At 41.2% G+C, this 23,842-nt stretch overlaps 2 protein-coding genes across 8 annotated transcripts in view; one reads left to right on the forward strand and one right to left on the reverse strand.

The window, feature by feature from the left end:
- Nucleotides 1-3,533, reverse strand: part of UBE2K (ubiquitin conjugating enzyme E2 K) — a 44,766-nt gene extending 41,233 nt beyond the window's left edge. For 2 of the 3 annotated variants that reach the window (XR_008436689.1, XM_053975196.1), the window contains exon 1: nucleotides 3,020-3,455. Coding sequence is in view for 1 of the 3 variants with exons in the window: in XM_053975195.1 (XP_053831170.1) it covers nucleotides 3,020-3,082 (63 nt within the window). In the remaining 2 variants the exon portion in view is untranslated. Of the gene's footprint in view, nucleotides 1-3,019 lie in introns of all 3 variants that reach the window. The other variant, XM_053975195.1, reaches the window with a different exon arrangement.
- Nucleotides 2,360-23,842, forward strand: part of SMIM14 (small integral membrane protein 14) — a 54,856-nt gene continuing 33,373 nt past the window's right edge. Inside the window, exons 1-3 of one of the 5 annotated variants that reach the window (XM_053975201.1) lie at nucleotides 3,603-3,711; nucleotides 4,949-5,048; nucleotides 7,398-7,525. The gene's annotated coding sequence lies outside the window, so the exon portion shown is untranslated. Of the gene's footprint in view, nucleotides 2,412-3,602; nucleotides 3,712-4,948; nucleotides 5,049-7,397; nucleotides 7,526-18,759; nucleotides 18,842-23,842 lie in introns of those variants that run through there. The other 4 variants (XM_053975202.1, XM_053975200.1, XM_053975204.1 and 1 more) reach the window with 4 other exon arrangements.

Consider the following 23,842-nt stretch of genomic DNA (forward strand, 5'->3'; position numbering starts at 1 on the left):
TTCCTTTTACCCCTTCATTGGTTTCTCCATCATGCTGCAGCTTCATACTTTTGTTCAACATACATTTTGTAGCTTTAGAATTTCAGCCCATAAAACCAACAAGATAACAGATTAATGAAATGACAGAACAAGGAGAAAGTGGAACATCTGATCCCTTGCCTACACATACTTAACCTGCGAAGTTACTATCTAACCTTAACAACTTCATCTTTGTTACGGATGCACAATACCTCACCTACCTTAAACTGTAAAGCTCTCTCCACACACAAAAGTAAGAAGTTTAAATATCATACTTTAGAGAGCACTTCTGACAAAGGAATTTTAGTTAGTTTTATCTATTTAATTCAAATATTTAAGAGATGAAAAGTTACAGGTATCTCTCTTAAATAAACAATACCCTACTTCTTAACGTAATGTCATGTATATAACAAGACTACAAATAATAAAGGAAGCAGAGCAGAAGCACTTTTCTCTTCCTCAAGTGTGAAAAGACTTTAAATACTTTTGCAAAACACTCAAGAAGTCCCAGACTCAACTTAGAAATATGGAAGATCCTTCATCTCTTTTCTGTAAACCAGAGAGCATGTTTCACATTTTAGTTACTTCCCAGAAATTGCGTTCAAGGAAAAAGGAAGTGCTAAGTAATATGAAAAGTATATTTAGTCCTGTGTAGCAAGGATTTATAGATCCTTATCCTTAGCAAGGATAAACACACTTTACAGAATTCTTTCTTCATTTGAAATTTAGCACTTCCAACATGTACTTCAAATGCAGAAGGAATAACTCATCCAGCTGCTCTCTTTTAATGGTTCCATCACTCTATTTCAGCACAAAGGTGAGTAGTGGAAAAAGACAGAGAACAAACTTCCTATGTACTTTTCTCCCTGTGTGCCTACCCCCTTCTGAGGCATTTGTGCTCCTGTTACATCTATAAGGAAAAGGGGGGGGGGGGGCTGCCCTTCAAGTAGTTCAAAGCATTAAATCAGGAATAATTTAAGAACAGATAATGTGAGCCACTTTGCTTTCAGAGAGGGACTTACAAACCTCCAAAAAAAAAATTTAGCATTGCTATTCAGTAAAAAGATTTATTTCCTTTTGAAGAAACCAGGTTTAATAATAATTTTAGTAAGAAAACGCTTTTTTTTTTTTGTTATGTTATTTGTAGTATTTAGTTAGACCTTCATTCATCATCCCACTCTACATGTTTTCACACCCAATGATAATGACACCATAGTTTGACTGCCCTGGAAGTATAAACATTCACAAAAAACCTTTGCTTGCAACTTTGATAACCCTTGAGTAATGCTGAAATTTTGCATTCAACACATGGGAGTTAATACAGTCTGTAAACAGTAAATTTATACTACTAATATATCATGATGCTTACGTAGCTTGCTAATGACAGAAGAAAAAGAAATGTCAAGAGTCTGCTGTACTATGATTTTGAAATTCCATTAATTGACTTTCATAAGAATTATGACCTTTTTTCTGGCTAGCTTAAGGCATCTCAAAGGCTATTTTATAATAATATCCATTTCCAAAATTCTGTAACTAAGTCCTGCAGACTAAACAAATAGAAATAATCAAAAATGTGCACACTGGATCCAACCTTTACAGTAAGAAAATTTACCATTCACCTCCCTCAAAACCTATGTAAGTTAAGGTTTCTTTTTTTGTTTTCTACATAAAGCAAAGGGAAATGGTTTTGAAGCCTTTAGAAAGCACTTCCAAATAGACTTCTTTGTTTCCACAGTATCAGCTGGTTATACGGAGTATGAGGTCTACATTCTCTAACATTGGTATAAAGGTATCCACCTAGAAATTTCTCTTGGTCTCCATGCAATTCTGTATTTGCTGTGCAATGGCTGGGCAAAATCAGCCTGGGCTCTAAAGGCAGCTGTAAAACAAGGCCCTCACATTTTTCTAGGGGCTAGCTCAAGATGTATAGCAACAATGTTGCTAGCACACAATTTAAAAGTACATTAACTACTGCTACCCTAAACGTGTTTTCCTTAAGCCATTAGTACCTTTCAAAAATTATAATCTCAATTTTTTCTCTAAGAAGACGTCCAGATTTCTGAAACACCAGCTTTAAGAGTTACATATTCACATTAATATTTCACAAGGATCTAACCTGCAACATCATCCCAAGTAGGACGACAATGACGACACAACCATTAAAACCTATCTGGCTGACGTCCACCAACTCAGACACAGACACAGCAAAAGCTATATTGATGCAACCCTGCAAATACTGCTATATATTCGCCCAAACTGATTAGAACTTCTTTACTGCTGCCCTGAAAGTAGTCAGCCTCTCTTACTGACTACCACATACCTCTGAACATACTGATCAGGAAACGAGGTAACATGACTGAAATGAGGGAGGCTTTAAAAGCATCCATCTGAAGGTGAGTAAGCCTGCAGTAGGATAAAGGAAATTCTGTGTAGAGGGAAGCTAAATGGGGATTTAATAGCAACCGCTAAAAAACCCCAAACACTAAACCCGCACCCTACAGCCTCTGGCACTGGCGAGCCAAAGGGGTCAGCTGAAGGGGATCTGTGGGATCACGTACCCCCAGCTCACCCTCCCGGTGCCGCGCGGGCGGACGCGGGAGGGCGCGTGCCGGGGGTACCCGCGGAGGCCGGGCCGGCCGCACCCGCCCCGCCCCGTGGCCTCCGGCCTGGCGGCGCTCCCGAGCACCGAGCGCCCGGAGCCCTCGCCGGGGGCCGGCCCGCCCAGCCTCGTCGGGCCCTGCCGCCGCGCTTCCTGCGGCCCCCTCCTCCTCCTCCCAACGGCTGGCGGGCCCCCGTCTCCCCAGGAATCGCCATTCCCCTTCCAGATGCCGTGGGACGGGCCCACCTCCAGCACGGGGAGGTGGGGCCGAGGGGGGTGCGGGGTCCCCGCGAAGGCCGGCGGGGCGCCTGCACCGTCCACTGCTGCCCACGCTCACACGGGGGAGGGTGGTGGTGGTGGTGGTGGCGGCGGCGCGCAGGGGGAGGGGGGAGAGGCTCTGACCTCTTCGCTCTTCAGCACCTCCTTGAACTCCCGCTTGATCCTCTGCACCGCGATGTTGGCCATCTCCGCAGCGGGCACCCCTCGCCCCCTCCGCGCCGGGCCCAGCGAGCTCCACCGCCGCTCCGCTGGAGAACTCCCGGCCCTACCAAAATGGCGCCCGCGCCGAGCATGCGCGAAAGGGCTGCCGCCGCTCCTCAGGAGGGGCCGCGGGAGCGCGGCCGGAGCGGCACCTGGGCGGTGGTGGGGCCGGGGGGGCCGTGGCTGGAGGCTGCCGGTGGGGCGGCTGCGGCGTGTGGGCTTTGGGCCGCCTCCTCCCCGCTGACCCCGAAGGAAGGGTGCGATGCCCACCTGTGGAGGCGCAGGGGTTCGCTCCGCCGGCCGCCCACCCGCCCGTCCCGGGAGACACCTGCCCGAGCCGCTCGGCCTGTCACGGGCCGGGCGGGCCCGTGGCGAGAGCGTGAGGAGGCACCCCCTCAGGCAGAGCCCCGCCGCGGACTGGCCCCGGGGCACAGCTGAGGCCGTTGTGTTGTCATGGCTCCCGCCCGGCCCTGTACCGGCAGGAGGGTGAGCCCTGAGGCACCGGGCCGGCGAACGGCTGAAGGAGCACTCTTGGGAGGGCTGGACCGGGTCGGCGGTAGCGGGAGAAATGTCTGAGGTGTCGCTGAGGAAACAGCTGGCTTAAGGAGCAGCTGGTATGTCTGCTGGTGAAGCCCTCGAGCAAAAAGAACTAGAGGGCTTTCACGTAACTTGAGAATCTGCTCACCCGGGCCCATAACAGCGGTTCTCAGCTATTTTTTCCCCATTATGCTCGGCAGAGAAGATCTCTCCCAGACCTGCTCCTCGTCCACTTCCCCCCTCCCCCTGGAGACACTGGTGTCTCCTCACACGGGACCAGGAGAACTTGCAGGCCCAGAAACAGGTTATTTAATGGGGACAGTGAAAGGAACTGCGTCTTTTCACAGATTCTGCTACAATGTTTCAAAAGTAGATTAAAGGGCAAAGGTCAGCCCTGTCTAATGGACGTTTTATTGCAGAAGCGAACACCAGCACCCACAGATGCTGCTTCTGTTCTGAATTCTGATCTAGGGAAACAGTAACCATAACTTCTAACCTGAGGTATATAAAATAAGGTTTGTTATCGAAGAGCGTAGATTTTCAGAAGAGAACATTATATTGGATTTTGACTGTTGTTTATTCAGGGACTACAGGCTTTCAAAACATTAAGGTTTACAGGAACATTTTATAGGGCTCCCTTTTAACGGTGCAGTGCAGGACAACGTACAACACAGGAATTTATCTCAACAGATGGTGACTTCTGGTAGGGCTGTTATCTGCAAATGCTGTTCATTCACCTCCATTAGTATACACAGCATTTTGACTATTATATACACTATAAAGAAAATACAAGCAACAAAAAAAATCAATATTTTTTTGAAATCTGTCAACTATATACAGATGGATATAGTCCTTTTAATGTGTTTACTCTCCCCATGTAGTTTGACTCGAAAAAGTTCATTTTTCTGCAAAAATGTACCATGTGCATCTGTTCATCAATTTTTTTTCAGATGAAAACTTTAAAATGTATTATACAATCCAGTTTTTCAGCTGAGGTTTTCAATACCTTTATGAAAAGGACCGTTTTGCAGTAGGCCTGGTTTCTTTTTAATGATTTAATAGTGTGATCTTGGACCTTAATTTTCAGAATAATTTAGACATCTGAGTTCCACTGATATGTCTTAAATTCCTTTTGAGGAGGTAGGCCATGGCTTTTCTGTGCCCTTGACTGTCACCAATAAAGAAAGGATGATAACTCTTTTTTGCCTCTTAAATGAAAGGTTTGTAGTGTGCTGAGCAACTATGACTACTATAGACAAAAATAATAAAGGTAGTACATAAAATCTCCTGGCTAAATCCTTCATGTCTTTTCAGACAGCTCACAGAAAGAAGCTAAGCTTCCAATATTCAGATTTTGCTCCGAATGGAGTGGAAAACATGACCTTTATTAAGTGTCAAAATCCTTTGTGTTCCTGTGAGTATGCTTTTATATTATAGGTAGTGAACATCCAATAACAGCCATGGTAAAGGGCAATGATTTTGTCTGGTTTGTACCTAGGTTCATTTTTATGTGCTCATTTGGATTACAAATGTCAGAGTCTGTTATTGCAAAAATGAAATTAATATGAATTACTGTATCTCTTTTCCTTGGTATACCCCATTCCTATCCCATGTCCTTAAGCAGGCATTTTTCACTTACCTCACAACTGTTTCATATTCACCATAATACTGTGTTAATTTTCTCTTTGCTGAAAGACAGATATAGAAAGGCTTTTTGGCAGGTAGAACAGAGTAGTGTTGAGTCTTGCCAGGATTAAAGTCTACGTAAAAATCAGTACCTTACATAATCAGCATGCTGAGACATTTCATGTCTCCTATACTGTTTTATACTTCATTATAAGTTACTATTTTACAGAAGATTCTACAGGGTTTTAGTGTAGAACAGGACCATAGACTTTGAATAGGTGTTTTGGGGTTTGGTTTGGTTTTTTGGGGGAAGCTGGGTTTGTTTGTTGTTTTATTTTTGCTTTGTTTAAAAAGATAATGTTTAGACAAAAAAATTTAGAACATAGGCTCTTTGTGTGATTTCAGGGACTTCCATGTCTGTCTCCCTAATATAGGAGTTTCTATATTAGGGAGTCAGATATGGAAGTCCCTGAAATATATTTGTATATATCTGTATGTCGATAATAAAGCCCTGAATTAAGTTCTCATTAGTCTTTTGCCCTTAGAAAAATCCATACACAATATGTACAACTGTAGTGCATTGAACATAGCTCATTTTTTGAATTAAAAATAGTTGTAGTATATATGATTTCAGGACATAGTTCTTTCATTGGTCTTATAATCATTTCAGTCTCATACTGAACAACTTTTTCAATAGCAGCTTTTACAAACTGGCTCCACATTGGTTTATGCTTTTGCCTGTTGGTGTTGAACACAACTAATAGAGTGGGAGATACAATTCTGAGTATCTATGCATTGTTTATCATGATTGGCATATTGTTTTGAAAGACTTCTGGAAGTGGGAGAAGGAGATATAGTTGAAGTTCCAACTATGTAAGGTTATTGCAGGAGGAAATTTGGTAGGGTCAGTGATTGTAAGGCCTCAGCCCAAGCTCTCCATATGGAAAGGCTAACAATATTCCTTAGCCAATGCTAGGATAACCAAACATCCTAAACACTGTGTCATTTCCCATATAATGTGGGAAGTACTGTCTATCATGCAACCTATTTATAGATATATAAAACAGTTCCCCACATTTTCATGGGAAAGTGGCTATGGCTCATGCAAAGTTTGTGCACAGTGGACTTGCTGTACATCCAATATAGCCCCATGTGCATGGTTCTTCTCTCTCAGACTATGGATGCCCCCAGCCCCAGTGTACTGCCTAGGGACTCCAAGATGCTTGTGACAGCACTCAGTGCTTTCTGTTCTTCAAGTTAAGATTCTTGGTGATCTTTTTGTCATTTCCATATCTTCCTAATTTTATTCTTTTCATATCAATAGGACATTTTTATAGTAGAATTGCTCAGAGAAAATTTGGAATTACTGAGATAGTCCCCTGTGATTAGAGGAAAATTAGATTTTTGAAACATTAACTTTGCAGTATGCAGCATTCTATTTCTCTTTTACTGTTTTATGTCTTGGATAACAAAACTACCACCTCTTCATCTTGGCTTCTTTTGTTTAGAAAAATCAAAAATGTCAGGCTTGAGCTTCTCTCCTTGTTGCTGGAGGATTACTTATTGGAGAGGAAAGCTGTTTCCTCTCCAATAAGATAGATATAATATACCAAGAGATAGGTATATTGATTTCAATCCCTTTAGAAAGGGGGTTGAACCTGTAGCATTTTAAATTCTTATTTTATTTATTTCATTAGATATCCATATAAGGATTAACTTTACAGTCCGTGTTAGTAATAGATTATATGCACTTTGCATTTCAGTGTTTGTATGCTCATTTATAATAGTGCTTTATTTTTTAAAGAGGCAACAATTAATATTCATAGAACCAGGTTATTTTTAAATTTAACCTTCGTTTTCCGTGGACGGTATGCTTACAGCTCTCTTTCTATGATCCCAGCTTTTAACAGAGAAATATAGAAATTGTCTTTTTTATCTGCATATCATTCAGCACGTTTCAGAGACTAAGAATAAATTTAGCCTGCACATTTATTGTCTGTCATATTGCGTTCCTGTTGTGGCAGCGTCTGGATGATTCAACTTACCTGTGATTAGCATTATCATAAAAATAACTAACTGGTCGTGCAAGTTGACCGAGTTTTAAGATGTCATCTTAACTTTCCTGTTCCTCCTATAGGTGTCCATGTCCGGTTGCGTGGCCAGGTGTAAGAGTGCCCTCTCCTGGGTGAACAGGGCAGTTTGCCTTGCTCGGCTGAGACGGATCTCTCTCTTAGGAAGCTTTCCCCGCCTTACAAATACCTCAAGGTACTGTCACTGCTTTGTCCAGCCGTACCTGTAAAGGTGTTGATGAAGAACTTGTAGGAGTTCTGTAGGCAGAAATGCCAAAACCAGTAGAACAGAAATTGTTCGGTGTTCAGGAAGAGAGAGGAGGTATTCACTCGAGATGCCTGCGCTTACCAAATTATACTTTTCATGGTGTTAGCAGATGAAATATATAACCATTAAAAGGCAGCAAGGGTTCTAACTAGAGTGATGTGAAGTCACTCAGGTTGAATTCATATGATGCAATTCATCTGAATTAGTGGAGTTACATCAGACATCAATCTATAGCATAGCAAAGTTTTCATTAAATAATGAATGGGCAGAATTTTTTTTTTTTGTAGTTTAATAACACCTTATTGTCCTTCACTTGTTAAGGGCTATTATTAGAAGTTGACAGGACATCCAGACCTTTCATTAATTTGATATTGGTCTGCCAATATCTTCTAAATTAATGTTATATCTGAACATGATGTTTCTAGTAGGAAAACCTAGATACAAAGACACACGATGCTTTTGAGCCTGTTAGCAAAATTACTGGGGTTTTAAGCTTCCACTTTTTTGTGGAGGAGTGATTTTCAGCTGATGGTACATACACCTTGGGGTCCACGGGCCAATTCTTGTGGCTTTATGAAGAAACAAAAAAAAAAGAAGGGGGAAAAATTAGGTTTAGCTGTGAAATAGTTCTTGTAATTTTGCAGGAGCTCCCAAGTTGATTAATATTCTTAATGATCAGGCATCTACCTTGAAAATTTGGCAGCCAAAGACTGACAAGTTGATTACAGGGAACTAGAAGCACTTCTTATAAAATGTGCTCCTTTCTTCCTATTACAAAAAGAAGATAGCAGTCTTTCTGAGGATCCTTTCAAAATGAAAGTAAGCTGTGAAATAGATTTCACAACCTAACATGGTTTTATTGGTAGTTTTATGAATACTAGAGTTATAAGGGAAGAGAGGATTTAATCAATGTTATAAAGAACTTAGTCACCATGCTATGTTGCTAGTATATGGTTGTCCACTCAAAAAACATGATGAAGATTTGTACTATTTTAAGGATTTTGTGTTATCATCTATTAATGTAATAACTTTTAGTATGTTATCAAATCTGTGTAACTTTATTTAATTAAATATTGTGATCTTTCTTTCATAGAAAGGTACAAAAGGGAGTTAGAGCTGCCTTAAAAGGCCAGCTGGATAGCTTTTCCTGGCCCACTGGACATTATCTTCTTCTCATGGCTGTAGAATTTGTGACTGAATAACAATTGCTATTTTAATGACTATAGGGGCTAAAATCAGATCCAGACTAATTCTCAGTAAAGCCTCCATTTATAAAAGTCATCAGGACTGAAGGATATCAGACTTTTTAGCTAGAAGCTTAAATTTGTTGTTCAGTGTAGTGGTAGCCAGGGAAGTGTCTAAATGCAGCAAGTAAGTGAGAGAAAAGATAAAATGGCATTGATATTTTGAAGTGATTGATTGGGGGGTGGAGTTAGAGACTCTCATTAGGAGATTTGCGTTTGGAATTAGAACTGGAACAGCAAAAAATTGTGAAGCAGTAATTGAATGAATACTGGAATCCAGAAAAAATGAAAAATAAACCCACTTTCTTTGGTAGTGGTCTTTATTGCTAAAATATATTCATTTTCCTAACAATGTAGATAAGCTGACTGCTGGGAAGCTCACTGTATAAAGAGGTCCAACTGCCAGCATATATATCAAATTTGTGTCTCTGGTTCCACCTGGCTTTCTGTGTTTTCCTTTGAGCAGATAGGCAACACTTGCTCAGGGAGTTTATGTTGCAAATTGATTTGCATCACTGCTGTGTCTTCTCAGGAGAAAAGGATAAGAGTGGGCACCTTTCCTCTTAATGTGCATAACTAGAGACATAGAGCCATCAACACAGGCTGCAGAGATGGATTATGCTTCTGTAGGCAATAGTCTTATGAATAATCTTATAAGGTGGTCTCACCTCAAAAAAGTTTCCAGCTATAAGAGAATATGCATTAAAGATGTATGAATAACCACAGTATAATACAAGAATATATGCAGTAAAATCAGAAAACTACTACAAGCCAAGCCACAGAAAAAACATACTCCAGTATACTTTGCATATCAATTGTTAAGAATTCTTCCAATGGTCTCTCTGTTTTGCAAAGCACAGGACTTTTTAGGGATACTGAAAGGTAGGACTAATAATAAAAAAGCAATCTGGAGCTCTTGAATTCAGTTAATATTGCTTGATCCAGCAATTTTTGATTCTGAGGTTTTTCGAAAATTTAATGTAGAATTTGAACTTACTTCTAATGGTGGGCATTTCACTAAACTACAGTATAATCTGTTATGATGGGCACCAAATCCACAACTGATGGAAGTCTTTTGGAACTGTCTACAACAAAAATTTACAAAATAGTGAAGTTTGTCAGAGATCATCTAGGAAAAGCTCAGCTGTGACAGATGGGTAATTTATCAGGCTCTGTTGTTGCAGATATGTTGATACCATCCTAAAATAGCTGCGTTTTGGAGACTAGAACAATTTTGTATTAGGAAAAAAAACCCAAGTTTTTCTATTAATTTCACTACAGTAGAATAATCATTTAGAAGTCTAAATCGCTAGTCAGTGTTTGCACCACAGTTCTGAAAAAAAAGTTAATTGAACAGGATTTCAAATAATAGAAAGCAGTAAAGATCAATTTAAGAATAGAAGCCAGGACAATCTGATTTGTTGTTTTTGTAACCTGATTGTCTGCAATTTGACCACATGGCTAGCAAGAACACTGCACCTGGCAATTTATTAGAGAACATTGAGGATAAAGTCAGGTTAAACAAACAAGGCTCAAATAGTGTCCTGTACTGAGTAATGTACAGTTTCCCTGAACACAGCAGATACAAGCCATTTCTCTGGTCTGTGGATTTCTGCCAGGCATGCAATGTTTCACAGAGTAGTATGTAGAAAATCCCTACTATTCTGTGTGTCTGCTTTTTCAGTAATAGCATATGCTTTTGTTTAGGTGGAAGATCTAGTTTAGATGTAAAGAGTTTCTTGTCTTGAACATTTTTCTCAAATGAAGGTAGCAATTATAGCAGTTTCATTGAAGTATAATCCATCTCATAAAATTCCCTGTTACAGCTTTTCCATCTTTCTGACAGTGCAAAAAGATCACATGGTAAATTGGAACGAGCTTTTAAAGGCAGTATTCTAGTCTGTATCTTTCTTTCCCCAAACAGGGGTTAGTTGTACTGGGAAGTATTTAGTCATGCTGTATGCTTGCCTCTTGATTTTGCAGATACTAACCCTTAGTGATGCCTTGAGAAGGCTGATCTAGAACAGAGGCTAGACAGAGTTAAAGAATAAAGTAGGTATTTATTAAAAGGCCTCAATGGATACACCTTGGGCAGTTGAAGAGCCCGGCCAGGACTACATGCAAGATGAACCCAAAATGGTCACAAAAATGGACAACTGGTCATGAAGTCTCTCACTTTTATAAGTTTTGGTCCATTTGCATATTGGAGTTAATTGTCCAATTAGAGCTTTAGGTTATGAAGTTCCATCCTCCTTGTTTTCTCTCTTCGGTCCACCGTTGTTTATACTTTTTGGGCCTGGAACAGTTGTCCTTGGACAAGCTGGAAAAGGATTGTTTTGTCTACCTACCCTGTGAAGAGAACTTGCTAACACTTAATATGAAGGTCAGAGTTACACACTAAAGCAGTAGAGAATCTGAAAAATACAGAAGCTAAAACTTAAGGCATCATTAGTCCTAGGAATATTGTAATATTATGCTGTTGGTCCTTCCCCAAACACAGAGCAGACATAAAAGGTATTAACTCTCTCAACAGACTTATTTATAGATGCCATACTATCCCTGTATCTTAATATCACTCATTCCAAATAATTTTACTCCCACAGAAATTGCAGTGGAAGTGCTTTGCAGGTGTATCTACTCCTGAGTTCCTGCTTGAGTGGCACAGTATCACAGAATCACAGCAGGGTCAAGGTTGGAAGGGACCTCTTGAGATCATCTAGACCACCCTTCCTGTCAAAGCAGGGTCAGCCAGAGCAAGTTGCCTTGCCAGGACCATGTCCATTTGAATATCTCTATGGATATGAGATAACACAGCCCTTCTGGGCAGCTGCTACCAGTGTTCAGTTAGCATCAGAAAAAAAAAGTGTTTTCTTATGTTTAGCTCTTGTCCTGTCACTGGGCACCATTGTGAGAGGACTGGCTACCTCAGTATTTTCTCTACAAAGGAGTTGGTCTTCTGCTATAATACAGCTTTGGCTTCCAATCTTTCCATCTTCTTTTTTTTTTTTTTCAGTAATTACCTTCAGTTTTAGAGATGTCATCTATGTCTAATGATTACCTTAGTAGCTTAACAAAAAGTAACCACAAGAACCTGTTTAAACACCAGAAATGTAAATTCATACTTTCAAACACCCAAAAGGTTTCCCTCAATCTGTGTGGTGTTTTTGCAAAATTTATGAACTGTGAAGTGTGAGTTGAATTGAATTATATAATTGTTTGGGTTGGAAAGTACCTTAAAGATCACTGACTTCCAACCCCCTGCCATGGGTGACACCTTCCACTAGACCAGGTTATTCAGGGCCCTATTCAACCCAGTCTTGAGCACTTCCAGGGATGTGGCAGCCACAGCTTCTCTGGGCAACCTGTTCCAGTGCCTTCACCACCCTCACAGTAAAAAAATTCATCCTAATAAACCCATTGTTAAAAGTCTCTCCAGCCTTCTTGTACCCTTTCAGGTACTGGAAGGACACAATTAGGTCTCCAGAGCCTCAGCTCTCAGCTGTTCCTCATAGGAGAGGTGCTCCATCCCTCTGATCATTTTTGTGGCTCTCCTGTGGACTCATTCCAAGAGGTCCATGTCCTTCTTCTGTTGCGAGACCCAAAGCTGGATACAGTACTCCAGGTGGGGTCTCACAAGAGCACAGTAGAGGGGATGAATCGTGTCCCTTGACCTACAGACCACACTTTTGATGCAGCCTAGGATACAACTGGCTTTCTGGGCTGCAAGTGCACATCATGGATCATGTCCAGCCTCTCATACACCAGCACTTCCAAGTCCTTCTCAGCAGGGCTGCTCTCAATCCATTCTCCTCACAGCCTGTATTTGTCCTTGGGGTTGCCTTAACCCATGTGCAGGACCTTGCACTTGGCCTTGTTGAACTTAATGCGGTTCACATAGACCCACCTCTCAAGTCTCTCAAGGTCCCTCAGGATGACATCCCTTGTTCACACTGCTCAACTTGGTGTTATCAGCAAACTTGCTGAGGGTATACTACGGAAGAATTCTTTTTTCCTGACCAGTGTTGTCAAGTTCTGTAAAGTCGATTTTTCTTTCTTACACTAAACCACTTGCAGGGTTTACAGCTCCTCTTCAAAAGGTGTGACATACTACAGCAAACATCCAGCTGCATACCACATCATCAAACAAAATTTGCTCAAAAGCAAATGTGCACAAGTTAAAACCCTTGCATTATGTCTATAGAAATCTTGCCCAGCTGAGAGAGCAGTCATTTCTTGTACACTTGTCAATACTCATGTTCTAATATCCAAAGTAAAAAGTATGGTTGAATGTGCTACAGAAACCAGAGTATCGCTTACAGTGATAACAGATCAGATTTTTTTCCAATAATGTGATTTAGTTTTCTGTAGTCCATATAGAGATGCTGCCACATTTTGTGTGATAGAATACTGATCTTCAAGTGCTGACTGGCAGAGTTACGCCTTTTGATATACCTCCTCAGTGACACATGAAATGTCTTCTCTTCTTGGCATATTTTTTTATTAGTAAATAATGCCTTGGCTTTTTAATGGATGGTACTCTTAAATTTCAATCATATACCAAGTGCTTAATACTAACTGCAAACTGCATATATCCAATTCAAATCAGAGTAATTTTCAGTTCATGACCAGAAAAGTTTAATTCATTGCTGCTTCTTAGTTATATGTAGTAAAGTGTTTTTAAAAATCCTTTGGGATTTTGTTTTCATTTTCTCTTCTCACTTCTGCACCTAATATCAAATCTGCTTGCTTGCATTTTAGCTTGTGGCTTGTCTATCAGATACAGCTTCTTCTATTAGGCATTCACTTGGAAATGAACAGGGATTCATTTTTATTTCAAGTCTGTGAGAAGTGCAATAGTTGAGGGCTCTGACTCATGTTCAGAGGCATTTTGAGACTAAATGCTGAAATGGCTCTGAACATAGAGGGTGACAAGAGATGTGTTTTTCCCAAGTGGCAGCAGTTTTCAGATGAATATAGCAACGTTAGCTGCTGGTAAATTTATGGCTGCAGATAGCTTATATGAACTACAGTTGCTTATGAAGCAGTTCACTCTGTTTCTCATCTTTTCTTTGCAAGAAAGCCACCACAGTTGAGCAGCTGCTGTTATGATTTCTGCTCCAGAGGAAAAACAATTTTTTAAGGTTGTAGCAGTGTTAGTTCACTTAGACCACATTTTTAGAGGGGATTGCCCAAAGCAATTGCAAAATAATGTTCCCAATACTGATTGGATAATTATCAATGAAATTTAGTGGACTATTAACTTATGTGGTTACTGAGAACATACTATTCTAATACTATAGAACCATTTCAGCCTAATTCAGATGGGATATCTTTACCAGTGAGCGTTATCATTAACAATTTGGTGGCTCAAGACTTAATCCTCTATTTTTAAATTGCTTTTTGCAAGCCAGACCTTGTAAGCATCCCAGCTGGCCTGCTTACATTTCATTGTTACTCTAAATTACTAGTCATTATTCTAGTTAAGTGTAAAATAATCCTTGTCATCCCCTCAACTTCAGATTTCCTTCATCCATTTCATAGTTTGGAAAACTTCACTGTGCAGGTGTGGTCTGGCAGCATTGCCATTGCAGCAATCCTTTGTGGTCATTTTCCCTAGACTGTGGCTAATTCCTAAAGTCTCTGTTGGTGTGTTGATGCTTTAGGAGCTCAAACGATCCTCCATAGATCCTCTGACAATTTCACTGGAGTTTCTTGTTTCCACTGAGCCATATTTTTTCTGTGAGTTCTGATGATTGTGGTTGAGGGTTTGTTAAGTTTAGATCTGCACATTGACAGAAAATCTGGCAGTAAAAGTTTGGTGACTACATGAGTAAATATCAGTAAAATTAACATAAATGCACAATATAGTCTTTTGCCAGCCAATTCACAGGCTTGCTGCCTAGTGCCCCAAAATGCTTTTCAGTTCTCCAGAGCTTTGTGAGATGCCAGCCCAGATGAATCTAGGAATGCTTGCAGGCAACTTTTTTTAAGGACTTGGCTTCTTTTTCCAAAATTAGATTTTCTTTCCCAAAAATCTCAGTGTTGCTGCCAAAAGGCCTCTTACCTTGATACTAAAAGGTTATTCAATAATCTTTTCTTTTCCACTTCCTAGGTGCCATTTTCAGACCATTTTGCAGACCTCTTCCAAATGGCTCTTTGGTATCAAAATTTGCAGCAGAGTTTCCTGCAGATTCCTTTTTAGAATAGTATTATCTACTTATTATGAATTGCATACAAGAAAAGAGGGAGCAGACAGAAAAGGAGTTACATTAGGAGGATTTGTCCCATTTCAAGGTCATTTTTCAGATCTGATGAAACTGCATGAATTGCAGATGAACAATTTCCACTCCACAGAGTACCTGGATGTCAGCAATACAATGCCTAGTGACATGACTTATGCAAAAGAATATCACCAGAAAACGAACTTGAGAATGGGAAAAGTAATGTTCTTGGGTGTCTGTAAACAAGCTCATTCATTATTTGGCAGGTTAGATCACCAACATGACTCCTACTTTACCATTGCCTACTGAGGTAGAAAAGTGAAAGCTAGCACTGTGATGTGGAATGTGACACCTGCCTGTTGTTTTACAAAATGCCCAACCCACACTACTTATGTAGAGAATGTATAGTAACTTTTGCTCAGCTTCCACCTTCCTCCATTGTAAAGGGTTTTGGTAGAAGGAATATTACCATCCTCTGCTCTTTAATCAGAGTTGTCTTCATAGTTTTAGCTTGGCAGCGGGCAGCACAATTCTTTTAGTGTGCCAAAATCAGTAGATTCACTATTCTATCCCTGTTACTACCTGATTTTGAATGCATCTCATGGCTTTGTTCCTAAAGTAGTCTACATCACTGTTTTCATCATAGTTTGACTACCAGAATGGAGACTTCATACAGTGAGTCTGAAAATAGCCTCCATATCAGGATCTTGTTTTACTGCTGTATTGTGCACTAAATTTGTGAGTGTAAGGGGGAGCAGATGGCTGAAGTCTGGGAGTAGGAAGCTGAGATAGCATCAGTGCCTGCTATGCCTTGTTCATTTGCCCATGGGAACCAGGACGGCCAAATTCTGAGGGATGCTCTAGCAGAATGTACTATGTAAAATATCCAGCTACTTTCTGCTTACCTGTATGTTCTTGCTGATTTGAAAGCAATAAGCTTATACATTGTTTCTCTTGCTCCTGGTCTCTACTTTCTGTGGTTCCTGTTGCCTGCCCCTCTTCCTTGACAGTTCATCCTCTGAAGTTTCATACATGAGGATAACCCTTTCACAAATCCATCCTTCATTAGGCCCATCAGCTTCCCGTATTTACAAATATGCAAATGGAAACATATATGTTGAACAAAGAAAAATAATCAGGAAAACAATTGCTATTTTGCTGTCAAAAGGCAGTGCAAATAATGCAGGGTACTGAAAAAAACCCTCAGCTTTTTACTGAGACCAGGTAAGTAAAACTATTTTCAGATATGCTGAGCTTTGCAGCATACAACATGGGGTGAAGAAATGAGAGTAGGGAGGGGTAGGGTTTTATCTCACCCAGTGGGGCTGTCTGGCCAGCCAGGTACTGCTGCTTGCACACCTCTTCAGGCACAATTTCAAGACATTACCAGATATAATGCAAGTACCTGGATGGGGCAATGTGAGAAATGAGCCAGAAAGACATAATGCACTGAAGTATGAGGAGGCTGCATTTGATTCAAAGTGAGGAAGATATGCCATCTCTAGCTGTGCCACCATTGCATACTGCTTTCTTGTAGATCACTCAGTTGTCATGACTCTCAACTCCTGCCTCTCCTATATAGACTCCTTGTTATTTCTGACAAGGCATCTCATGCTGCTGGTCCAGCTCACTTAGTCTTGCCCTTCCAGTTCTAGGATTGTTCAAATTCAGTTCTCCAAGAATGAATCACTGAGATTCTCTTATCAGTTTCAATGGTTCCTCCAAATATGCCTGCTATCATTTTAGCAACTGCTGTTTGACATTGTCCAAGAGCTGTTTGGCAAGAAAATAGAAGTGTTCGGCATTTCTGCCTCAGCTTGGCAGAAGGAACCCTCCTCTCTGCTATTGTGCAATTGGCATTTCTCTCCTCTCTTGTTTGAATCAGGACTAATGGTAAGCTGAGTCTGGTTTGGGGATTTCAGGATCTCAGATCCATTTTCTAGAACAATGGCTAGCCCTGTGTATGAGGTGTGGGAGACAGATAGGCAAGACTGGTTAATGGTATTGAGAAGCTGCTTTGCTTGTTTCAAGGGTGGCTTGTTCCTAGTGAAGGGTTAGGAGGATGGCTGAGGGCGAGCTGGAAGGAAGGATGCAGCTAACAGTTGATCATTCTTCCTATGACTACCCTCTGACACCATTGTCTAGGTTAGCTTAGTGTTTGGCCAGGACAACCAAAGTATACTTCAAGCCAAGTGTACCTTGATATTGCCGATGTTCCACAGTTCCTGTTGCAGTCCAAACTCCTGAACAGGCTGTAAGGAAACCTGTTCTCCCAGGAAGCATTGAAGGGACATAGTTTCATACTTCTGATTTAAAGATAAGTTTTAGCATCCCTAGTGCCTTACCAGAGTCTTAGCTCCCTGGACTGAGGTAAACAAGATGATACAAGGTCTGCATAGTTTAGCTTTTTTTGTGTGATGGCCTGGTTTTCTGTCAGTGCCTTGCCTCCCTTTTCAGTATTGCCACTGCTTAGTTGGGTGCTAAACCAAGAGAAAGGACTAAAACATGGGAAAGAAGAGGCAAGATCCACAGCAAATCAGGACTGTGTGGCATTGCTAGACAAAGGCAGCCTACCTCCTGACTCTCAAAAGTGAAATGGATATGTCTAGGGCCAGCCCCAACCGAGAAGAGTTAGGCTACCTGCATCTTTAAGAGAGAGGTGGCTCTGTGCACCAGTGATGGTTGGACATGCAAGGCTGCCAACTGGCAGTACATCCAAGACTTGGCAAAGTAACATAGGCTAGACACCCAAAGTTAGGAAAAAACTTTCAGAAAAAAAGCTGTGGCCATGAAAGGAGGCTTGAAAACCCCATGACAACCACAAATAGTAATGAGAACAGCCATATGTGGGTCATATGAGACTACGAGGCACTGGTCAGAGGTACCAACTTGAGAGCACTTGCAACTCCTATCCAACCCTCCTTTCTCACTCTAATTGCAGTACTGCCCTTGTTTCCTGGCTTGGAGGAGGTAAGACAGCCTTGGAAATATTGGAGGACAAGGTTTTCTTCCCTGTATAATCCCCACTGCATTATTGCATGGTATCAGCGTCTCCAAGACAGGATGTGGTCCGTCTTTCTGTACTGGGAGTATGACACTCTCCTTGGCTGACTGAGAAGCCACAATCTGATTTTCCTTTCTAACTTCATTCACACCATCTAAATACCTATTTGGATGGATGCTTTAATTGTTTAGAGGCCCGTGAGTCACGAGCTCCTGAACAGGCTTTAAATTTCAAGAAGAGAAACTACCCTGTAAATGCCCTCGTACTTCGGTGGGGGTGGCTGGGGCCAAGCGGCCGAAGTGACCATGTCTATGACGGGGGCGCGGAGCCCTGGCCGCGGGGGCTGTGGCGGACCCCCAGGCACACCTGGCTCTACAGCAGTCCTGTTCCTGCGTCCTCTCCGCGCTGACCTACCGGAGCTTTATTTTATATGGCCGCCGCGTTGTTCGGCACTGTGGCCGCCCGGCACGCCGCACTACCGCGGCCCCCGAGCCCGGCCCTGCCGGACAGCGCGGCCCGGGACGCGGCTGCCCCTGCCCGCAGCAGGGCTCCGGCTCCCGTGCCGGGCGGAGGGGTGGGAATGAGGGGGCGGGACCGGGCGGCACCGCCCCGGCCCCGCCGCCGCCGGGAGCCGGCAGATCCGGGTCTCGTGGCGCGGGCTGACGTGTGAGCCGGCCCGAGCCGCGGGGCCGCGCCGCGGGGCCGCCCCTGCCCGCCCGGCCGCCCTGCCCCTGCCCCCGCCCCCGCAGCCCTCCGCGACGGCGGCCGGAGAACGGTGAGCGGGGCCGCCGTGGCGGGGCCAGGGAGGGCGCGGGCTGGCGGCGGCCGAGGGTTTGCGGGGACATCCCCGCCCGACCCCCGACCCTCCGTCCGCCGGGCGCGGCGCGGGCCGGGGAGTGGCGGCGGAGCCCCGGTGGGGGCTGCAGGGTAACTTCAAGCCTGTTGAAGTGCAGAAACGTCCCCGCCGCCGGGCGCTTCGCCCGGTGCCGGGGAAGGTAAACACCGGGAGAGCCGGAGCCTCTCCACTCGGTGTCAGGCAGTTCTCCTTCTTTTCCAAACCAGAGAAACCTTGGCTTGTCTCCTTATCAGCTGGTCTGATTGTGGTTTTTCTGGTTATTGGGGATTTTAATGCGAAGTGGCACTCTTCTGTCGATTTTCTTTTTTTCCTTGAAGGATCTCAGTTTGATACTTTGAGCCAAAGAGGTTTAGGTTTCTCTCTTTAAAGAAGCTGGCAGTGGAGTGCAGACACCAGGATATGTGCTGCCAGACTGCTCCCTGCTTTACGAACAGGGTGCAGCTGAAGTGGGAGAGATGAAACAATGTCATGTGAAAGATAATCTCGGGAAAAGGACGGTATCACTCTGCTGTTAATTTATTAAATATAGGGTTCCTGCCAGGAGCTCTTCATGTATGCTCGAATATGTGGTTCCTAGGTAATCAGTGAAGAAGGGGTATATTGGCCTTGGAGAACACAAGATATGGTTATTTCTCTGCTGCTGCCACTGTGCTGGGTTCCCCAGCTGTCCTGCCCTGCAGCTCGACTGCTGCCTTCCATGGCAGTTCTGAGGCCTTGGCTAACCAGCGTGAATGTGGTGCAAGACCTACATCAAAAACTTTGGTTTCCTGACAAACACCTGTTTGCCTAGTCAAGTGTCTTCAGGTTTGCCTTTTAGATTGTAGACTGTTTGTGTTTTAATACTGTCTGAACATCCAGATCTATGCAGATAAATAAGTCTTGAAAACCAACTCCAGTTTTTAGAGGCAAGGACATCTAACATTTGGGTCTTAATAGCATTTTACTTAATGTTGTTAGTGTGCCTACTGGGGAAGGTGTGTATCTTTAGCGCGTGTTAATGGGTTATGTATTAGAAGTTTTTAAATGCTTAGCTATTAGTGTGTAATAAAGTGTCCACCTTTACTCATTTATTTTGCATTCCAAAAGCAGACATAAGTTCAAAAAAATCAGAAATGTGGGAGATCAGTTTTACTTTTTTATTTCTTCCTGTATCCTTGATACACAATTCCTGTGACTCAGTGAGATGAAAGAAATCGGTCTTTTATTTTAAAAAGTGACCCTGTCACTGACAGGGAGGCTTGAAGCAGTTTGCAAAATGAAATTAATTGTAATGTTAGCAGTCATTAGTTGGTTCACTTCTAACCACTGTTCTTTCCCCTGCCACATCTTTGGTTCTTTTTGCCCTTTGTAAAAGACAAGATTTAAAATGTTTGCCTAACTCCTGAATGGTACAGAGTTCTGTATTTTAAGTCATTTAAGATCATTTTGTATAAGGAGCTAAGTAACAGCAAAGTTTTACTGGATGTGTTATTGGTAATTCCACACTGTGTTGTTGCACGTGCTTCTCACACTGGCAGGGACATCCCTGACCCACTCCGGACCATAAGCCCCTGTCTGCTGTAGAACTGAGATGATGGTAGAAACAGTTTTGTAGCTCTGGGTGGATCTTTTTTTAGCCTAGTTGGTTATTATTTTGCTGACTATATAAATAAATATAATAGACAAGGTTCAGTGAAATTCTTTATAATGTGCACATTGTGATGGTTTTGCAACACCTTACATAAACCACGATCAAGTCCATTGAGTTCCAAACTGCATGGCCCAGTTACATGAGCAATATTCTGCAGTCCATGTTCTTTTATTCTAAGGGAAAAATGAGAATAATACAATTGTTATTAAAGAAGTATTTTGCATTTAAAACAATTAATTATGTTTCAATAATTTTTAAACTACTTTACCTGCTTTCAAAAAGGTGCTATTTAGTTTTGGAGAAAGTTAGTTTCTAACTGGCTTCTGGTTTTGTTATTAACTTCTCATTTCCTACTTTCATATATTTAAACTTCAGAATAAGTGGTGTGTGAATGTTATTTGCATAACAGATGTGTAATAAAACTATGTTTGTACATTTAGAATTTTCCCTCCTAGATATTATGGGTACTTGACATACATTCTTAAAGACCAAGTTTTGTCTCTGCTGAAGTTTGTCATACTAGAATTTGACCTAACAACATCATGAAATTTCACAGGACCAGTACAATAGAAGTAGCAAGATCTTCTCTTATAAATGCCTATGAATGGCAAATGTCACGGTGCCCTGACAATATCAAGTATCAAATTCTTGCTGTCTATGTTTTGGACATTTATCAGATTCCTCATCACGACAAATACGAAAATGTTTTGGCAGGTGCATTTATGCATATAAAGCTTGTTGTCATCTGGCCATTTTCTGCTTGGGGCACAGCTCAGAGAGCCTGTGAGCCTAGTTTGTATACGTGCTGTTACACACTCTGCATATTTGCATTTACATACCTGACATTACACTTGATTTAAACACGCTTTCTGTCTTAACTTTCTGGGTTAGAGATTCAATTTACGAATGCGTACAGATCCATCTAGATGTTAATGAGGCACCTGATTCTGCAAAACGCTAATACTTCTTGGAAAATCCAAGTATTCCCAAACCCTCTGTAAGTATAGTGGAAGCTAAGAAAACTTTCTAAGGCTCTATCACAGAGATGAATCTTGCAGTCCTTGTTCAGGTAAAAAGAAAAAGTAATTATTTTCCCAGAAGAGCTCCTTCAGCTTGTATGCCTTGACTCATCAACAGCTAGCATCCCTAGTTCCCAATGAGCCTCATTTGAAGTAAGACTCCTTAGTTCCTCGTTATGAAGGAATACAGTCAGGGATAGGAGAAGGATCAGTGTGTGTTAGCTGTGTTAGTTTTACTTCTGCTGACAGAACTCTGGTTCTCCTGGCAGTAAGAGAAGAAATATGGTCCTATCCTCTTCCCACCACCTATTCCACACTACTAGTTGAGGCTGGGGCAAGAAAAAGGTCCCTTAGTGATGATCGATAGGGCTTTTCATGAAAGATTTGAAGATGCTTAGGGGAGCAGCCCTTGGCATGATTGAGTGATTGTGCATTTGCACTGTTGTTAATTGAACAGATATGCTTCAGCAGCTTTCGTTTAAGTGTCTAACTGGTATTTTTATAAATAATTGAAGAAATTAGTCCCATTTGGGTGGGAACAGATAGAATTACACTTGATAAAAGTTTTCCTCATTAAGATTAGTTCTGATTCTTCTGTTGCTTTGCATGCATTAAAAAGCATGGTTTTCTGGAGCTAAATATAGCTTCATTCTTACTTTATTAAGCTTCTAAACAAATGTCAGATCCAAACCACTGAGCTCTCCTCAGAAAGAAAATATTTTTATCAGAAAAAAAACCCAGAAAAACTGGACAAAAATGTAGCAGCAGCCATTTACATTATATAAGCAGCTGCAATGCTCATTTACTTTATTTGTTGAAACTTTGTCAAATACAGACTTCAAATATTAGAGCTTTGGTCTTTTTTCGTTCATATGTTCACATGTGTATGTTCATATATATCCCATTAGTTAATCATAAAATCTTTAGTTTTAGCAGGGAAATATTTTTAGACAACTTGATAAAATAATTTATGTTTTTTTTCACACATTAAAAAGTTATTTAGGGAAAAAAACAGCTGTCCAAATGAAATTACATGAAGGTGTGAAGAAAAGTTTGGGTTAGCTCTTCAAGCAGCTGAACTAAATCAAGTGTGAAAGAAAGCTTCCTGGTCTGAGAAACCTTAGTTTAACAAGAATTCCAGTGCAAGTGATTACAGTGTTGTTAGGGGTTTCTCACCCTGGTATCTAGATGAGACTGATCAGATGTGACCCATAATTAAGAACCCCTATTTGAAAATACTAGGTAAATATTTTATCAGAGAGCTCTGTGAAATGGTAGAAATATTCTTATTACATTATTATATTTCTTATATAAAAGAGACATTTTTGAGCTATGGAGATTGTCAGATGGTTTAGCTTCAAATTAATATGTAGAACAAAAGTATTTAAAGATGAAAGATACATTATTTTCTGTATGAAAACAGTGGAGCAAAAGGTAAGATGTGTGTTGCAAACTAATCCTGATCTTGTGAAACAGAACAGTAGATTTTTGTTGTGCAAATTAATATAATGGATTTAAAAATCTATTGCTAGTAGGTGCAGGGGAGAGTTGTGTAATTTGCATAACACTTTCCTTTTGATAATCTAAACTAGTCTGTGAGTCTGCTGAATTAGATGGATGATATTCTCTGGTAAAAACTGGGTCATCTGTTAGCTAAACATATGTAAATAACCAAGTGCAGAAATCCTGTTAATTGCTACGGATTCCCTCTGGTATAAGTACTGATTAAAAAAATTCGAATTGATAAGCTTCAAATTGTTTACTGCAGGTATGTTAAAAAAAAAAATAAAACCAAACGGATTCAACTTCCATTGAAGTTGAAGACAGGCACCAGCTAGCTTCAGATAAAATTTGATCTGGCCTAAAGGGGTTAGGAATAGGGCTGCCAGGGAATAGAGCTTCTTTCATCTGAAAATTGAAAATCCTGCTATCTTTCTCAGCATGCTGCTACCCTGTTAAATCTGCTTGCACAGTGGCAAGTTATTAGAAACATATGTCATCCCTGGAGAAAAAAATAATGAAAGTATGCTAAAGAATTTTGGTATAATTTTGTGTTCATATGTGATCAGAGTAACATTAAGGAATGGTGTATTTTTATAGTTTTAAGGATTTAGTAAGGTATTTTTTAATGCAAAAAATTAACGCAATTAATATACTAGTATAAAAAAACTTCATAGCTCATGGTTTAGGGCTACATTTGCTGGGAAAAAGTTTCATTTTTATTTATTTTGGAACTGTATTTTTTTTGTAAAGGAGTGAATAAGAGATTTT

Source organism: Vidua macroura, chromosome 4 (assembly GCF_024509145.1).
Source record: "Vidua macroura isolate BioBank_ID:100142 chromosome 4, ASM2450914v1, whole genome shotgun sequence".
NCBI lineage: Eukaryota > Metazoa > Chordata > Aves > Passeriformes > Viduidae > Vidua > Vidua macroura.